Source organism: Centroberyx gerrardi, chromosome 12, assembly GCF_048128805.1.
Source record: "Centroberyx gerrardi isolate f3 chromosome 12, fCenGer3.hap1.cur.20231027, whole genome shotgun sequence".
In the NCBI taxonomy this organism is placed as follows: Eukaryota; Metazoa; Chordata; class Actinopteri; order Beryciformes; family Berycidae; genus Centroberyx; species Centroberyx gerrardi.
In genome coordinates, this window is record NC_136008.1 from 14242174 (window position 1) to 14261154 (window position 18981).

General features: G+C 43.4%; 3 protein-coding genes across 4 annotated transcripts; 1 reads left to right on the forward strand and 2 right to left on the reverse strand.

The window, feature by feature from the left end:
* Positions 1 to 267: 267 nt before the first annotated feature.
* On the reverse strand, positions 268 to 10026 carry l3mbtl1b (L3MBTL histone methyl-lysine binding protein 1b). 2 transcript variants are annotated; one of them, XM_078287015.1, is made up of 22 exons: positions 10009 to 10026; positions 8383 to 8519; positions 8081 to 8270; positions 7720 to 7933; positions 7489 to 7618; positions 7193 to 7244; positions 6547 to 6641; positions 6329 to 6433; positions 6072 to 6207; positions 5866 to 5957; positions 5600 to 5751; positions 5053 to 5129; positions 4522 to 4607; positions 4311 to 4421; positions 4112 to 4226; positions 3763 to 3862; positions 2998 to 3195; positions 2740 to 2841; positions 2546 to 2610; positions 2264 to 2436; positions 1919 to 1981; positions 268 to 1751 (listed from the first exon to the last, which is right to left on the reverse strand). In XM_078287015.1, exons 2-22 carry the CDS (start codon positions 8491 to 8493, stop codon positions 1623 to 1625), a joined length of 2496 nt encoding a protein of 831 aa, XP_078143141.1. In that variant the 5' UTR covers positions 8494 to 8519; positions 10009 to 10026; the 3' UTR covers positions 268 to 1622. The 2 variants fall into 2 exon arrangements, with proteins under 2 accessions (XP_078143141.1, XP_071772877.1); XM_071916776.2 differs by having other exon boundaries at positions 5038 to 5129.
* A 1326-nt stretch (positions 10027 to 11352) lies between these two features.
* LOC139925455 (putative transmembrane protein 244) lies at positions 11353 to 12938 on the forward strand. The gene is made up of 6 exons (XM_071916838.1): positions 11353 to 11415; positions 11905 to 11990; positions 12307 to 12380; positions 12477 to 12602; positions 12697 to 12741; positions 12836 to 12938. Exons 1-6 carry the CDS (start codon positions 11383 to 11385, stop codon positions 12928 to 12930), a joined length of 459 nt encoding a protein of 152 aa, XP_071772939.1. The 5' UTR covers positions 11353 to 11382; the 3' UTR covers positions 12931 to 12938.
* Positions 12939 to 13475: 537 nt separating this feature from the next.
* sgk2b (serum/glucocorticoid regulated kinase 2b) lies at positions 13476 to 17960 on the reverse strand. The gene is made up of 12 exons (XM_078287016.1): positions 17850 to 17960; positions 17275 to 17350; positions 17091 to 17151; positions 16939 to 16964; positions 16743 to 16800; positions 16570 to 16653; positions 16329 to 16460; positions 15162 to 15274; positions 14591 to 14810; positions 14216 to 14371; positions 14024 to 14113; positions 13476 to 13937 (listed from the first exon to the last, which is right to left on the reverse strand). Exons 1-12 carry the CDS (start codon positions 17917 to 17919, stop codon positions 13770 to 13772), a joined length of 1254 nt encoding a protein of 417 aa, XP_078143142.1. The 5' UTR covers positions 17920 to 17960; the 3' UTR covers positions 13476 to 13769.
* Positions 17961 to 18981: the final 1021 nt, after the last annotated feature.

Genomic DNA, 18981 nt, shown 5'->3' on the forward strand with positions numbered 1-18981 from the left:
TAGTGTATGACCTGATTAGATTCAAAAACCTCAGCTCTCACACTCATTAAAAGATCTGAAAGCACAATCAAGACAAAGCAGAAGTGTGTGTGTGTGAAGATTAGACAGCTCCTGTGGGTATGAGGCTGTAAGATGAGCTGCACACTCACATTGCATGTCTGAGGTAATCACCACAGCCTAGAGGATCTGATTGTGTGTGTGTGTGTGTGTGGTGATCCGTGTAGAGTCAGTCTTGTGAAATTACAAAGGCCAAGTAAGGACAGCAGCCAGTGTGCATCTCATTTATTTCATCCATTCACACATTCCGCCAAACAGCCAGTTACCTCAGAGCCAAAAGTTGCGTACCATTACCCCTTAAATTAAAGTACATAAATAAAAGCTGTTTGAATATAAACAATTGCTGATGTACACATTCCAACTTGCTGAATTACACGCTGAGTTATAGAGCGACACTGACGATGTGTTTTAAGTATTTCTCAAAATCTTTACAAATTGAGGTCCTGCGCTTTATCGGACTGTCTCAGTGTCCTTTCACTGTAGAGGGATGCCGCTCCTTTTGCATAAACAAGCAGGAATAAATTCTGGTATGGATGCAGGGACTGTCTGCTGTAGTTGTACTATTTACATTGTGAATGCCAGAGGTTATTTAGACCAAACAAGACAGGAAACAATATCAATCAAAACAACCAAAAGCTGTTTTTTTGTTTAAACATTCAAATTCATTTAGTGTTCCCACAAAAGCAAATACATAGAGAAAAACAGAGCTGGTTCATTGTCTTGTTCCACCATGCCTTTGTCTCCAGGTTCCTCGATTAAACAATTAGCCCTTAGCCCTGCCAAATCAGTCACAAAGCAATCCTCTGACCAGAAAAGCAACGTACGACTGGCGGGAAGTTACATCCCCATTTCTCAAACGCGCTCACAGGCACATGTGCACACACACACACACACTCTTTACCCTCCCCCCCCCCCCCCAAGCTAAACTTCAGCCAGCTCCAACCTAACAAAACTCTTTTCCTTGGACATGTAGAGCAGCCCACTTTCTCCATCTAGAGGAGAAACATTGAACTACATTAGTGCTTCTGCTCCAGTGGGTTTCACATTAAAAACTCTCACCTCACGATTGTTTCTTGCAGCTATTTAAAAAAAAAAAAAAATCATTTGTTTCAAGTAAAAGCAGCAAATCGCACACTTGTTCCATCCGCTCTGGGCTTAAGCACCTTTTCATGACAATTCAAATAAAAAGGGAACTGCAACAGAATAGTGACATTAAATCCAATTCACAAACTGTACATTGTTAAGAAGCCTTAAAGGTGCCTGCAGTTATTTTCATGATCATTCAGAAAGCAAACACAGTATAAATTAAGGAATTCTTATGGTACAATGTAAAACTCTCCCTCAGGCTGACTAGTACTGTCCATCATGGAGCGAGGCTTGGGGAGAGATGGGGTATCGTCTCTGGTTGATGGCTTCCACTTGTTCCTCTCTTGCATCTGCGCCGTCACAGAGCTTCGACAGATGAAACCCCGTCCTGGGTGGGTTCAAATGTCTCAAATGAGTGCTGATGAAGCGGGCGTTGAGGGACTGGTTAGAAGGAAGTGATTCCGCGTTGGAGGCGAGTCTTACTCTTCGTCAGCGTTCTTCAACATCAGGATGGAGTTGTAGATCTTCAGGGCGGGGCCTAGTTTGATTGACAGGATCTTAACGATGTCTGCTTGGGTGAGAAGCAGGAAGGCCTCACCATCTATTTGCTGAAGAGACGGAGAAGAATTGGTTTAACTCTGTGTCATTGGTTAACTAAGCATGCATGTGTTCCTGGGTGACGATCTGGCACAAACTTTAGATTCGGGTTTGTCACTGGGTTGGGGAGGAGGGGTATCAGGGTTTAATTTGGGTTCCTAGTTTGTAATGAACTTACCTCTGTTCTAAATGTAGCAGCATGCTCTTTACAACCTGGGAGTCCTTTGACGAAACTCGCCACCTGACCAACACAGAGACACAACAGTCAGCAAACAGCTGCAGAAAGGCTGCAACACGTAGGATGTTTACATCAATAAATGATTATTTCATCTGCCAGTCGAAGTGTCTTTGTATGTTTCCTGTTGAAAACCAGCTGTTAACCCTGATAGCCAGAGGGCACAAATTCAGCAAAACAACCAGAGAAGTGCTCCGTGAGTATTTATCTCCCATACATGGATGGGGGGAATGTGGAGCATGTCTACTTTGTGTGTTTGAGCATTATGAGTGTGTAAACATGTCTGACCTCTTCAGCGGTCCAAGTGGCCACTCTCTTGGCGGTCAGCCCCAGGACTTCAGGCAGCAGCTGGCAGTGTTTGTCCCAGCAGAGCGCCACCCGGTGGGGGGGAGAGGCGGAGATGCCTGGGGAAAACACAGACTCGTGGAGGGCCTGCTGCAGAGAGATGGAGTCTGGAGAGGCTGGGGGGAGAGAGAAAGGGATGAGACAGTTAGAAGGGGGGATGGGGGGGCGGTGTGCATTCAACAGCACAACATGCTCTCTCGCTCTCTAACACACATGCACACGCACCTTTACTATCACCAATCTCCTCTTTGACATAGTGCATCTTCAGGTACTTTGGAACTGGAGCAGTCCTGCAACAAACAACAACATACCAGGTAAAAAGTTACTAAATTAATACAAAACAACATTCTCTGCAATGAGTTTCAGCAGCACAGCCAGGTATGAGGGTATGAGAAAAAGGTGAAGAGTGACTGAAGTACCGTTTAGGTCTGGCTCCATTGTGGCTTTGCTCACTGGCCCCACCCTGTGGCTCAGGCTGGCTGCTGCGCCCAGACCGCTCCACTTCCACCGTCACAGGTTTCCTAGCAACACAGAAAAGCCCGCTCTAATGTACAGACCACTGGACAGAGATGAATGCAATAATACCGACAGGACTTCTCTTGGGAGTGCTGGTGGCTTTCAAAGTATGTTCGTGCCGTGTATTTGCAGAGTGACAGGATTGTGCATGTTAGACCCACCTGTTGTTTTGGGAGTCGTCGGCTCCTTCGGGCTGCTCCGATGTAGCGGGGGTCTGCGTCGAGGGGTTCGCGTGACCGTCGGGGCGTCGCCCGCGGGGGTGAGGTCCGCTGAGGGCCAGAGGTCGTTCTCCACTAAGCCGGTCTGGCACCAAGCCCTCCTTGTTCAGATTCATCTCCGAGTACGGACAGCTCACCTGGCTGCACACACACACACACACACAGCCACAACCAATTCACAACAGCTCTGACCAGCTAGGCCTGCCACAACCGTGCATTTAAAAAACGTTAATTTCATGACTGTGCACGAGACAAACTTTCGCTATTGACCTCTGATGCTCAATAATGAAACATCTCAAACAACAAAGGAAAAAGCAACTAAAATCACCTTAAAAGCTCGCCAACTCCCACATCCTCAGGCTTGCACACATACACACACACACACACACACACACACAAATACACACACAAGCAACAAATCTACACTGCCAGCAGCCCACACAAGTGCAACTGACATTTAAATACAGTCAGACTCTCTTCTCCCCCTGTACTCATTGCATTCCACAGCCCACAAACGTTCATATAAAATAAGATGAGATGAAACTGTAATGATCGCCATGGGGCAAATTGGGCCGTCGCAGCAACAAAATTGGGGAAATTAAGAAAATATAAATATATATGCCATATAACAATAAGAATGAAGATTAAAATATAGCATGGAGAGAGACAGAGACAGTGAAAGGACAAAAGTGAGTATGTGCTACTAACGTGTAGTGGGTCCCATAGCGAGGTCCTCTGACGTGGCCAACCCCATTGCATCCTGGGGTAGGACAACCTTGTCCTGGGGCGCTCACTAAATCAGTGGTGCCTAAAACACACACACACAAGGGAGTGTTAATAAAATTGTGCAAACAACTGCAGGACCATTTCCATTTTGACTTTCTAATAGATTCCTCCCACTACCATATCCAGGAGTTAAATGAAGGCAGAGACAAACTGTGCTGACTCATCCATTAAAATTAATATTTTGGCTCGCTCTCCTGAGGAACCTCGACCGACCTCACTAATAGGCATTCATACAGAACAGACAGAGAGAGAGGGTGAGAGTGTGTCTCACCGTTAGGGTGCTGTAGCGGGTGTCCAGTTTTTTGACACCACCCCACAGGGTGCAGATCAGCACAGTCGGTGTCGACCCAATAGTCGTACTCTTTACTCCAGCCATCAAAATGGATCTAGATCAGAGGAAGGGAGAGCCAGCCAATTAGACACAGACTGATCCAAGTCCAAGCACATCTCGACCGGGAGACATTTCATACCTTCAGCCGGTGATCCTCTGTGTCAGCTATAGTTGTAACACGGATGAGCATGGGGTTCCTCTTATCGACCGCTTCCAGCTTCATCCCAATGTGGAAGCCATGTGGAGGCCGCTGTAAAAGACAGGGCATAATGGTAATCATGGGACTATGTCTGGAGTGCTAGGATACATGTTATAAATTATATGTGTAGATGTATGTGTGTGTGTCTTACCGGTTTGAAAGCTCGGGCGGGGGCAGCCTGCGTCCCGGTCTCTTCCAGGTATTTCTCCCATGAGAAGCTCTTGGGTTGTTTATATTCTGAAGAAGGGAAAACACAGCAAATCTGTCAGTCACTGAAGACAATAGACACACTGGAGCAACTATACAGCATATTGTACAGTGTACTGAGGCCCAACAGATGTATTGTGGATCAATATTATCGGCCAATTTAGCCATTCACAGACAGTGATAACAGCATACATTTTACCAATAATGTACTGAAAAGTAGCTTATATATTTCTTTAGAAAGAAGTTAGAATGGCTTATAAGTTTAATTTATGTCAAATAACTCGGTGTGGTTCTTTCTCACAATTACTATTTGAGAGATCTGAAAAATGAGAATTCTTTGCATAGAGAAATCCATCTTTCAACCAGCAAATAAAATCAGCAGATATCTCTGATAATGTTACATCCTGTATCCATTGGGCCCCGTACTATATCACAATGGTATCTAGTGGTCCAAACGTGCCTTGGTCTGTCTTACCGGCTGGAGTGGTAAGGGTTAATTCAGTATCCTCACAGAACCCCACAGGATGGATGTAAGGACTGCTAGAGTCACACCTTAGCACAAAACAATACACAGAAGATTTTGATCAGTGTGTTCAGAGTGATGTATGCTGATATTGGCTGGACGATGTGACTGCAACCAGGCCATGTCACTCTATAGCTGAGGATAATTCTTCACAACAGCAATTATCAGTTTCAACGTGACAGCAGGTCTACAACTGCATGAAATGTGTAGTTATGTGTGTATCAGGACTGAACATAAATTTCCTACTTTTCTAGACTTTTTGTCCAGTTTCCAAAATTTTCAAGGCCTAGAAATGATCACATTAATATTCCAAACCTTTCCAGACTTGTGTAGGCACCCTGCTGATATCAAATTGATAATTAACTACAGTTCTCTTGATTTCACGTTACGGAAGAGAACAGCAACTATTTAAGAGGAGTGGAGAATATCTTCGGACCATGCCACCTCTTTCTGTCTCACACCACGCACAAATAAACACCCACATCTGTTTGACTCTCACCAGTAATCGTATGTGTCATCCCAGTTGTCAAAATGAATGAGCAGTCGGTTGTCGACGACAGCAGCAATGGTTGCTACACAGATCAAGGATGGGTTCTTCCTGTCAACTGCCTCCAGCTTCATCCCCGCACGAAATCCAGATGGAGTCACAGACTAAATAAACACGCAGACACATATAGCCTATGAATATTCAATGCACAAACAATCTCCAAACAGATTAAATAACCATTTGATAAATTTGCAACACACACAAACACACAGACGCACCGTGTTGAGGCTCTTGAAGAGGTGTTTGGGGGCCAGCTGACCCCTGCAGTTCTTCACGTACATGCTCCAGTTAAACTCCCCATCCTTACAACCTACAAGACAAACACACTCAGAAGGGTTGTGGCCACTCTCTAGTCTTGGCTTTCATCATTCACTGGTTATTTGTGAAATATGGGTAGATGGTGCGCAACTGTGTATGCGATTACCTTTGGGCAGCAGCAGCTTGTGTCCCATCTTCTCACACCAGCCAGCTGGCTTCACATCCCACGAGTCGGCGTTGACCCAGAAGTCATAGCATTCTGGGTAGCCGTCAAAGTGGAGCCTGACTCTATAGCCTTGGATCTGAGAGACAGAGGGAGGGACAGAAGAGAACAGGTGGGGGTTGAAGTGATTAAATATAAACAAGGTTGAAAGGTAAGTATGGCCAAGCCTAAGCCCCAATCGCAAATGTCTGTGTCCGTACCTCTGCCACAGTGAGCACACAGAACAGCGAGGGGTGACAGGGGTCGAGTCCCTCCAGCTTCATTCCCACCTTAAAGCTGTTCCTGCTCTGAGGAAACGACTGGTGCTGCAAGACAAACACACACCATAGTACACTTCTGCGTAAAGAGGGACCCGCTAAACAAAAGCATCTGGTTATACTTGACAATACAAAACTGAGACATGTTTGTGTGGCAATACCTCTTTGAATAGTTTAACAGGAGCAGCTGTGGCCCTCTCCTCTTCCAGGTAAGCAGGCCAGCTCCACGCCCGTTTCTTATTGGGTGGGGCAGTCACTGGGGGTTGGGCAAAAACAAGTTCAGCAATAAGTGTCTCAGCAAGTTCACCAATATCCCATCGTTATTTGCATTACTCAATTATCCTGTATTCGAGTTGATGCATGTGGACATCCATCACATTCCAGTTATGAGAAACATGAATGAGATACCTGGGATACAACGATAACACAGAAACATGCGCACCTCTTTGACCATTTTACGGATAATTGTATTCTGTTTTTGTTAGCTCAATTTACATGGTAATATTTAATCATGTATACAAAAACATGGAAATGAATATAACCAGAATAATACATAATACCAGAATAACCACAATAAAATGTCAAGAACGATTTGATCTAATACCCAGAATACTGTGTGCATGTCAACACACACACACACACACACACACACATTGTAGCATTTATAGAACCTAGCCTGATTCATATCAACTCTCAGTCATTGTTGTGGACTCTAACTCTTATGGAGAGACAAACCATTTGAGCCCTCCAGCTGCCCTCATTCTCTCCTTCCCTCACTCCCCTTACAGTGGCAGTATTGTAACATACCCAGCCTGGCAATTTTGGCAGCTCTCCTGCCTTTGGACGTCTTGGCCTTTTCCTATGAAAAGGGAAACAACAGGAACATGTTAATAATAAGCACAATGCATTTTTTTTTCTTTTTCTTTTTTCGGCATCCAAAAAGTAGGAGCCATTTTATTTACAAACCATATTAAAAGGAATTTAACATCGGCAATTGGCAATAACGCCCAATTTTAATTAAAACATAGTATTTTAATATGTAAGACCTCGGTAATTACAGCGCAAATACAATGAATGATGAATGTTGGGAATTTGCTCTTTACCTCTTCTTCCTCTTGATTGTCTTCCTCTTCATCACCAGAATCCATATAGATCTTCCTCTTTTTACGCACTCGTTTACCCAGCCTCTCACCTTCAACTGCTTGACTCTCCCTTGGTTCTCCTGGAGACGACCTGCAGAGACGATTCAGCTCACAATAGAGCAACATACCCAATAATCCAACAGACAGGAGAGAGAGAAAGGCATGAGCGAGTTACAAAAAGCGTGACTTTACCTGCCGCTGGAGGGCTGGGCACAGATGGAGCTACAGAATTTACCCTGAAGGAGGGTATCCCGAGGAGCATGGCCACCGCAGGCCCTGCACCTCGCCAGCTCCGCACTCGGACCCATGTCTGCGCTGGAGCCGACCTCAACACTGGGACCGACCTCCACACTAGGGCCCTCCATACTGGGACCCTCCTCTAGAGACAGAAGCACAGGACCGGGGGCTAGAGGACAGAGCAGAGGGAAGGGCTGAAACTGAGACTGTTCACTGTACATAACACAAGTAGAGTAGCAGAGCATAAACAGTAAACACTGCAGCTCTTTATCATAACAATATTGCATGTATAAAGCTAGTGCTGTCATTGCTTTACCCTGAGATGACCCTGGCTGACTCTGATTGGCTGGAGCCGTAGCTGTGCCAGTCTCTGATTGGCTCTCTGGTGGAGGGGTGGGACTGTGAGACGGTGCTGGGTCCAAGGTCTCAGATTTAGGCTCTGCCTCCTGCCCTTTGACCTCTGGGTCTGTGACAATCTCCAGAGTTCCAAACTCTGTCATGCGGAACTGAGAGATATATAGAGAAATATATGTTTTCATACATATCTGTGTGCACAGAAACAAGTTCACCCAATGAGGGATGTTCCCTCTCGGAAACACAAACCAATCTCTAGCATACCCTGATGTCGCTGCCTGGCAGTGTGGCAATGCCATCCTTCCAATCCAAAGCACCCATCATGTCAAACTCTGCTCCCTGGGAGGGGCCATCACTGGGTGGAGTGTCAGTCATTTCTACTTCTCCGCTATTCTCACCACCTGAAATGGCATAATTACAGTGACAACAAAGACTATATTTTCAACCCGAGACGAACCAGTCACAGATGTTACAAAACCCAGCAGAGATGTCATCTAATGCACAAATAGAGAGGTTGAGTCCACAGCTCTGACTCAGTTTATACCGTTGTTCTACATCATTGTGTTGACTATGCATGATTATCACAGTCACACAGTCTCCATTTCTGCTTTACGGGGAAAGTGATCAAAACTACACAACAAAATTCTACCTGCACTGGTGTATTTTGTCTTGCGCCGCATCACCGCTAGATGGCGACTGTGTGCTGACTTGCAGGATACACCATGCACTTCGATTTCAGACAAAACAGTCAATAATAATATTGTTTTGCAGGCCAACTAAGGTAGAAATGCGTGCACAAACGGTCCCATTAGGGTAAACCTTCATCATGATCATTGACAAACACGAGGAAAGATGTGCCAACTTTAAGTTAACGACACAAGTTCATCTTTTCCTTGTTTTAACAGTATCTCCTAAAATCGGCTGTTTGCCCGATTATGAACAATTGAGGTGGTAAACTGTTTATCAATTTTAAAGAGAACATTGTTTTCTGCACTGATTGACCAAAGTTAAAAGCGTTTTAATCCAACTAAGATTACGATATAACGTTTTAGTCTTGACGCATGTTCAACACTGAATTAAGGTAATATTCTCCGTTTCGTTGGTAGTCATAACCATGTGAAAAGTATGCAATAGCCTAAGCTACTCGATCATGATTAAGTTAGACTTCGCACTTAATACGCCAATTTTATTCTAGCCATAAATAAAGTGTATGTAAGAGCGCCCATGATTAGCATTCGTCTTATACAAAATGGCGGAGCATAGGAAGAGGCCACCAACACGTTTAAACTATGTAAATTACTAAAGTTACCAATTTAAACAAATCACACAAAGCCGCTACATGTCGAACAAAAGCAAATGCATGCTATGTAATTTCCTGACTTAGTGTTTTCCTTCACTCTGGTCATTTTCTTTACTTTCCCCTTGTCACGGAATGTCAGCCCAGGTTGCTAGCTTGTGCTGACATAAAGCTAACAGCCAGCTAGCCGCTCCAAGCTAGCAGCTCCACTCCGTTCAACTGAACTGATGATGGCTAGACGACTAGCCATAGCATTGTGACTGGATGTAGCGAGCTAAGGACAATCCGTAATAAATAAGTTTCCCGGTTAATAACAATAGAAAAACGCATTTCATTAAACGTCAATATTTCGTCTAACATGATACATACTCGAAATAACACTGCGTTATTGTTCCGAGCTTCAACATTGTTGCTTGATTAATTTCTTCAATAGAAACTTGCAAAAACGATTTATTCTCGCCGTTTTAAATCAGAGTGGAAATAATGAAATCTAATGCTCGCCGGAAAATGAACGCCGGTTTTTCAAATTTTGCTATTGATAACGGCAATAAATGAGTATTAACGTCGTATTGTTTGAAATTTATGGAACTCACCTCGTTTCTGTTTTAACTCTTATTTAGAGCTGGATAGAAGGATGCGCATGCGTGTAAGATGCGCTGCCTGACAACTTTGGATCTCGGAAAACTTCAGTACTATCGATGGTCAATACAGGCCCGAGTATTAACACGCACAAAATTCAGTTCACCGCTAACATGTAGGCCAACTAAGGAATATGCGCTTGTTTTTGTTCTTGCTCGCAAGTCTTTTCCCGTAGAAGAGAGACTGTGTGTGTCACGGGAGCGCAGGGACCGCAGTGTGTTGTGGAGCGGTCTCTGTGGTCAAAGTGACAGTCTGGGGCTATTTTGCTTACAATGTTTAATACTTTTACACCGTAAAACAGTAGCTTGCTGTGGATGCATCGGAACACAGACGACATTTAGTTTGTAAACGCCCATCCCTCTTGGATAAAAAAACACCAAGGCCCGTAAGATCACCTGAAGTTGAATTGCCCAAACAAAATGTCCTAAATATGTTGCTGCACACCAGTCTGTAGGCTGGTTGTTTTGTAGTTTCAGCTCCAACACACATCTGCGGCCATGTGGACCGTACGGTTATGAATACGAGGCTTATATCACCAGTGAAGAGTGCCGAACATTTGAATAAACTTACCGAGCTTACCTTAGATCACTCCTGACGAAAAATCACCGTAATATTCCCAAAATATTCCTATAGGGATTTACAGCGTGACTGTGATATTCAACAATGAGTTTATAGTGGCTTTATCGTAGGCCATTTTATGCTATTTATCTATCTCTTACGGCATTTCTATATTCTTCTTATAGGATATTACCTATGGATATTATATATGGTTTATATAGTTTTGCTGTGATTTGCACAACATTCTTCTAAATTTTATTATAAGATTACTATAGGCCTAGATATTTGTCGTACGGGACTGTTGATTGATTCTGCTGGTCGGGTAAAATGTATGATGTTAAACCAAAATGTAACCTGTTTAGCACTCTGTTTATTCATCCATATAGGGAGGGGCTAATTTCCTCTGAATAATTAAGGATATAGAGTGTTATGGGCCATTTTCAGCCATGATATTGTAGACATATTGCTGGAAACAGGCGGCCTGTGAAACACCAAGTCGCCAGTATCAGTGACTAATATCTTATTTGCTGCCAAACAGTTATGTTTTGAGAAAAGACCTTCCTTCAGTCAACAAGGCCGCCCTGATATGAGTACAGTTGATTCCCGTGAAATCACATCGCTATATAAAAAATAAAAAAAAACACAAACTGGCGCCAGTCTTCTGTTGGTCGCTAGATGGCAGAAGAAGTCTAAACTCTGAGGGATTAACAGGGTCGCAGCCTGCTGCAGCCTAGATTATTTACAATATAACATCAAATGCAAACCATGAGATGGCATTCAAAGGCAAAGTGGTCGACTCGAAGGTAAGGAGACAATCTGCGTGTCAAGGTTTTACACCTCTAAATCTGACGAGTCGTTTGGAAACTGTCGGGCTGTCGGGCTCGACTGCTGCAAAGTCAAGTGCGATTAAAAAAATAAAGAAACGAGGAGAAATATAACAGGCCATATCTTATCTAGGGTTTAAGATGACTGGCTTTTATTGTATGGGATTTCTCACGGAATATAATGTAAATTCTGTGCAGCCGGGCAGGTTTTGTTTGCAGCAGAGTCGTTGTGTGCTCGCTCACCTAAGGCGCACATCCCTCCCACTGCAGCCTACTGAGCCTATGGTAGACGGGTCTGCGCACAGCTCCAGGTTTATGTTTTGTTATGTTGTGTTACGTGGAAAATATGTGGTGCTGGGTTGCCTATTGGACAGGTCAGGTCCTATTGCGAAATATGCTCTCTCTCTCTCTCTCTCTCTCTCTCTCTCTCTCTCTCTCTCTCTCTCTCTCTCTCTCTCTCACACACAGACCGTGCTCGTGCATCTGCTGCTCTGTCTGGTCATATTTTACTCTCTCTACTACATGATTGGAAGTGTGTGCTTTGGTGCCTTCAGGTAAGAATCTCAAACGCGCGCGCGCACACACACGTACACCGCCCTAACCTCAAACCTTCAGCCAACCATGAGGACATTACCTCAGAAACAGAAACATGCTCACAAGTCTTCAAAGCCTTCATCATCCTCTCCTGCCACTTCCATAAGTCCACCACAGTCTATTTATGGAGACTTCATTTAGATAGATAACATAAGAACTCAGATAACTGACACCTTACAAATGGTCATTTACTTCTTATACTGGCCTTCTCCCATGAATTTTCCTTCTTTTGGACATTTAACCCAGTTCCCACATCTCTTCCCACATCTCTTTCAGGTTGGATCACTTTGACGGACTGATTCCATTTGACTTTAAGACCGAGCCGACTGAATCCAACTCCAAATACTTGGGTGAGTGCGCTTTATGCATGATAAACATGATAAACAGTGAGCGTGACCTTTTGCCTGCTCACTCATATCTCTTCTTGTTGTGTCGCTCTCCCTCAGTGAACCTCCTGTCCTTGGAGCTCACCTACTTCTGCAGCGGTCTGCTGTTTGCGGCGGTGGTGAGGAGGCGGGTCTGGGACTATGCCCTCACTGTCACTCTCCTGCATGTACTGCTCACCAGCTTAGGTGAACACAGGCATACAGCGCACACATACATCCATACATGCACGCATACACATTGTGTGTTGTTTAATGGCATGTTTTTAATGTGTGTTGACAGTGATGTTGGAGTTTCCCATGGTGTGGCAGTGGTGGCTGGCTTTAGGTAAGACAGAAACAAGACAACTAGGCCTCAGATAGTTGCATTCAGCTTTATTAGATCAGTTCTCCTTAACACTCCAAGTTTTTGTTGTTCCTAGGAAGTGGCTTGTTTCTGATGATCTGCAACGGTCAGCTGATAGCTTACTTCACCTGCCAGAGTGACCAGAGCTACCCTTCCTTCAGCATCTACTGACAGACAGAAAACAAACTCTCTCTCTCTATCCATCCTGAACCAAAGCTGTTTTATATAAACAGTCTTGTGGAGTGGGGTAGAAGGGATCAGACCAAATGCTCTGTGCCTGGAGACACCTATTACATTCTCTGAGGTGTTGGACTTTATCTGTATTTGACAGTATAAAAAAGGCTCTATGACAGAAAATGAAATGTTTCAAGTCGGAGTTGGGGCCACTTTGTGCATCAAGATTTTGTAAATAGACCGGCATCCTGTTGTTTTTAATGTAAATGCCACAAGAAGAGTCCTCTCCCTTTTCTGTTCGTGATGCACTTTGCCTCTGTCACTATGCAGAATTTTACGACGGCCTGTGAGTATTAACTTTTGTACGGTCAGAGAACCTTTGGTATCTTTGCTGTGAATGTATTAGCTCAGATGTGAATGGGAAAGTTGCAATACATGTGTCTGTAGTGTATGTTAAAGGTGTATTTGTAAAGTGTGACACAAATAAACCACTTTAGATTCAGTCTTTATTGTCTCATCTTCTGACACACTAGGTAGTGAGGTGAAATAGTGACCAGCCTATTCCATATTACAATAAATGTACAAATTGATGATATACAGTCTCATATTAGTGTCCCAGTAACAGTAATAAAGATATAAAAGTGCTTACTTAATGGCAAGTGTTACCAAATGCACACATGTCATGAAACAATGCAGTGTTAGTGTAAGAAAGAATAGTTTGTAAAAGTGTAATATAATTTAATAAGTTAATACATAAAAATAAATATGCCCTAAAAAGATTTGGCCTGCCATAGCCCCATTGTTATTTACGCATTAGATTTCAAGGTTAAGGTGAGTTATGAAAGCGGCTCTGCCACCTCACACTCCGCTGGACGCATGTAGGAGAATCCTGGGAAGGCCTCATTAGCCCCGCCCCCCTGGCACCTGTCACTCAAGCCCACAGAGGCAGGTACAGGCTGTAGCGTGAACTCCGGGTCAATGTAGCGGACATCACAGGGGCCAGTCTGAGAGGAGGGAGGAACAAATACACACTCAGGTATATTTGATTAAAAACAATAGAGCCGTTCACCAATGTCTGAAACACTCTTACCACTTTGGGGATGAAGGGAGGAGTAACTCTCCTAGCCAGGAGGTCGTCCCAGTTGATGGACTCAAAGAATGGATGGCTCTGCAGCTCCACCTGGAGATACACAGAAATTAGCCCATCTGTGTGTGTGTGTGTGTGTGTGTGTGTGTGTGTGTGTGTAAATCCTTTTTTGTCCCTATCTTTTCATATACTTACAAAGTCCTGGTTCCCCCCTAGGCGTTTGGAGCAGTCCCTCTCCAGCAGTCCCTCCAACAGAGAGCGGGCAGCCGGAGACGCTCCACTACGGAGCTTCAGAGGAGCATGAATTATCTTCTCAAACATCTCCGCTTTGCTGCGGCTGTAGAATGGAGGCTGAGAGAGAGACAGAGAGAAAGAGAGAGAGAGAGAGAGAGAGAGAGGAGGGATGAAAATGGAGAAGATGGTGAAAATGGGAGAAATGATGAAAGCGAAAAAGATGATTTCTGCTCAGAAATACGAAGACAAAGTGTTGCTCTCCCCTTCTCTCTCGCTCACTTTCTCTCTCTTTCTCCCCCCCCCCCCCCCCCCCCCCCCACACACACACACACTCACCAGTCCGTGGAGCATCTCGAACAGCACGCTGCCCAGGCCCCACCAGTCCACTGTCGGGCTGTACGGCTGGCCCTGGAGCACCTCTGGCGCGAGGTACTCAGGAGTCCCACAGAATGTCTGCATGGTCCCACCGATAGCCACTCCTTCTTTACACAGGCCAAAGTCAGTCAGCATCACATGGCCCTCGCTGTCCAGCAGGATGTTCTCCGGTTTGAGGTCTCTGAGGGACGGAGGACGGCACAAAAGTGTTGGTTTTGTCTAAGGTTTCATATTAAAAAATCATTTTATCTGTTTAGATTTTTGTTTTAAATTCTTCTCATATTTCACCTCTGCTCTTCTGTCTTTCTTTTATTTTTATTTTTCGATAACATGTTATATGCAAGGATCTCTTATCAAAGTGATAATTGTTCGACTGGGATTTACCTTTATAAATAATTCAAATCAAACATAAGGAAGAGGAGAGCAAGGGAGCGAGAGGTGGGTGAAGAAAAACACTGAATGAGGAACAAAGAAAGAAGAAGCGTCCTCTCTGCAGTTGCTTGTCTGTGTGTGTGTGTATGTGTGTGTGTACCTGTAAACGATGTTGAGAGAGTGGAGGTAGCCCAGTGCCGAGGCCATCTCTGCAGCGTAAAACGTTGCTCTGGGCTCAGGAAACGACCCTTCTCTCTGAAGGTGGTAGAACAGCTGAGGATGAACAGATTTAGCCGTCACATCACGGGTTTTGCAAATGACAATAAGAATCAACACAGGTTGACATAGTGAATCTGGAGACTGACTTCAGCCGGATGACCCAGGGTTTAAGTCTCCATGTCGACAAGCATCCGCTCTGCTGAAGTGTCCTTGAGCAAGACACTGACCCTGCACTTTGGACAGGAAGGGGTCAAGTGAAAAAAGATTTTTCCTATGCATAGACACCAAGATCATCCATGTGTCCTCAGAAGATCATTCACTCTGGTGCTCTGAGTCTTTAGCATACTGTGATGACTAGCATTATCTCAAAATTGAGAAAATAAGAGCTTGTAGCAGCTGTAAAGCTAAATAGTACAAAATAGTACTTAAATTGCAATAGTAAATAGTAGACATGTGACTAAATCTGGCAGTTTTGTGTAAGAGATTGGTCAAATTTACACAAAATATAATACAAAAATAACTGTTTTGAACTATCAGGGACTACTTTCCTTGTTTACATAGGAAGTGAAAGTTGTGGGCAATGGGAGACTGTGTACAGCTAAAAATCACTGCGCAGTGGATGAATGCATGGTTACTCACCCGAAATAGTTCCAAAAATAAACCAGGCTACATCAGCTATATTGAGTTAATTATATTTCATTAGGTTTAATTTTATAAGCCTACAGGCATGTAATAAAAACCACTAACAACTTTTTATTACTAAATTGTCAATCTTCTTATTTTGGATAATGCTAGAGCTACTATCACTCAACATAGTATATGCTAAAGTGTGAGCAAACGATCTACCAGGGGTAAATGGATGATTTTGGTGTCTCATCACTTAACAGGTAATTTGATCAAAGTCTAATCACCCAAAAACTTGGTGTATTCCTTTAAGGCTTTTTTGCTTTGTGGTACACAGTAGAGTGATGGAAAAGAGGAAAGAAGGGCAATACCACTTGCCACTTCCCTGTTTTCTGTTGTGTCCTGCCACAGGTTACTGTTGCTCCCCTGATTATTAACCCATCACACACTTAATGGAGGGAAATATTTTTTCATACACACACACCTCCCCTCCGTTAACGTAGTCCAGGACAAAGTTGAGAGTGTTTGGTGTCTGGAAAGAGAAGTGCAGTCCCACCAGGAATGGATGTTGCAGCCCCTTCAGCAGCACGCTCCTCTCAACCATCACATGTCTCTGCTGCAGAGAGACAGACAGGTGGTCAGATAGATAGACAGATAGACAGATAGATAGACAGATAGATAGATAGATAGATAGATAGATAGATAGATAGATGCTGATATTTTACCTCTTTCCTTTTGACAATGATCTGTTTCTGTAGCACTTTCATAGCATAATAGCCTCCACTTTTTCTGTGTCTAGCCAGCAGCACCTGTAACAGTTTGAACCAAGTCACTTCAAGACCCGACACCAAACTCACAACCACAAACCCAAACACTTACAAAACCAGAAGATCCCCACCTTTCCAAAGCTTCCTTTGCCGATTACTTTGAGGTAGTCGAAATCTGATGGTTTCACCCTGGTTAACAAGACAACAGAAAAGTGGAAATGTAGAGGCTCAGGCTACAGAAACAATTATGTAATGTGAGGCAAAGCACAACTTTTTTTCCTGCTGTAGAATATTTCTGGATCTCAGTAAAAAAAAAAAAGTACTTACTGAGAGCCAGCAGGGTTCATTGAGCTCTGCAGAAAGAAAGAAAGAAAGAAAGAAAGAAAGAAAGAAAGAAAGAAAGAAAGAACCAGATCACATTTAGTTTCCTCTTTATCAACACTCAGTACAGTCCTTTAAAAAGCCTTTCCTCTACTCACTTTCTCCTCCTTCTCTCCTCTCTGGCTGCTCTCTGGCCGGAAGATTTTCTGGGTGTTCAGGCTTCAGGAGGTCAACAACAGTAACATGTGGGTCAGGCATTTTGATGAAAATCTTTTAATATTCAGCACAGAGTAAAAAAAAAAACAACCCAAAAACATCCAACATGAAGTTTAGCTGACTTACTGTTGGCAGAGCTGCTGATTAGAAACCAGTTTGTGTATGAAGTCACTGAAGCCGTTTTTCTTCCCCTTGAGCAGAGCTGTAAGACAGGCAGGCAGGGGGTTTATTCCCTTACATAAGAGAGCCGGCTGAATGCAGTACTGCCTCATTAAATGGTCACCATGTCCTCTATATTTTTGTATGAAGTTGTAAATCTATTATTACCTACGCCTTTAAATTATGTCTTATGTCTGTCTTGTATTTTTTCCCGTAATGTTTTAAAGAAAACCACCCTAATTATGATATTCCTATAATATTCCTATAGAGACTTATAGTGTGTCTGTGGTATTCAGCAGACTTTATATTCAGACTTTATTGTCACATATGGTATTTTTTTTAATCTCCTACGGTATTTTTTGTAATATTCCTGTAGCCTAATATTCCTTATTGTTTTGCTGTAATATGTGTAGACTAGCCTATATCATGCTTCTATAATGTATTATAAGAATACTATTGTTATTTTCATTAATGAATTAGTAGCCTAGTTTTGTATCGAAAAGCAAAGCCAGTGAAACCTTGAAAATAAATTGTGGACTTACTTGAGAAGAATGACACGAGCCCTCTCATTTTGGCATAGGTCATTGGCCGCGGGTCATGAGTCACGGTCATCTGGATAAAGAGTGAAGTGCAGTGAAAAATGAAAGGAGGAGAGAGGAAGATTTGCTCAGTGTTAAGTCGGGGAGTCCAGCACCAGTGTCAGCCGCCTCCCTGTCCGCTGCATATCAATGCCTCTCTGACGTAGCAGACACAGACGACCCGCCGAGCTGCCGCTGCTCTATTGCTTCATGCTGCCTTCAGGGCTGTCGGAAAGTTCGTAATTACGAGCTGAGCGCACATAACATAACCGACCAAAAGAGATGTGACGTTTAGGGGACGTGTCTTGAGGGAACAATGGCGGAGAGCTGTGAAGCCAAACTGATGGAAAAAGTGATTTCTAAAATAGAATGTTCTTGTCTTCAGATTGATTGGCTGAGTCAAATTCAAAGCCAATATAAAATACACAATAAACTCCCACCAGTGATTGCCTAGCTGTTAATTGAAATGTTAGTCATACCAGTAGCCTACTAACGTGTTGCTTAGCAACATCTTTGTTTAGCAACTCTTATTTACAAAGAATGTAGCCTACAGTAAATATTTTGCAATGTAGGCTATTTTTACAACAAATATATAACAACCTTTGACTTAATTAATTTAATGAAACATCAAGTAGCTGCAAGACTGATGTTCTTTTTCTCCTCTTCATTCTGCCGCTGTAGCACAAACTGACTCTGCGCCATTTGATTTAGCTACATTAAATGTAAACTCCAGCAAAAAACTGCTTTTGTTACAGGGAATTCTGTTCATTTTTCCGATCAAAAGTACTTGACAAGTCGTACGGGCCACTTATGACTTCCGTAGGCTACTTGAAGGAAATAGTTACGAATAGCACATAAAGGCAGCTTACTGAGCTCTAGCTCCCGTCAGCCGTGAAAAGCGGAACCGACCCCGAACGCACCGCCTGGAAAATCGATGATCTTGTCAATGGAAACACTTTTTTTTTTTTACTTTGGAATTGATATGAGTGAAAGTTACACAAGAGACCTCGCCCTCTGTGTTTGTTTCTTTCTGTTTGTTTGTTTGTTTCTTTCTTTCTGTATGTATGTATGTATGTATGTATGTATGTATGTATGT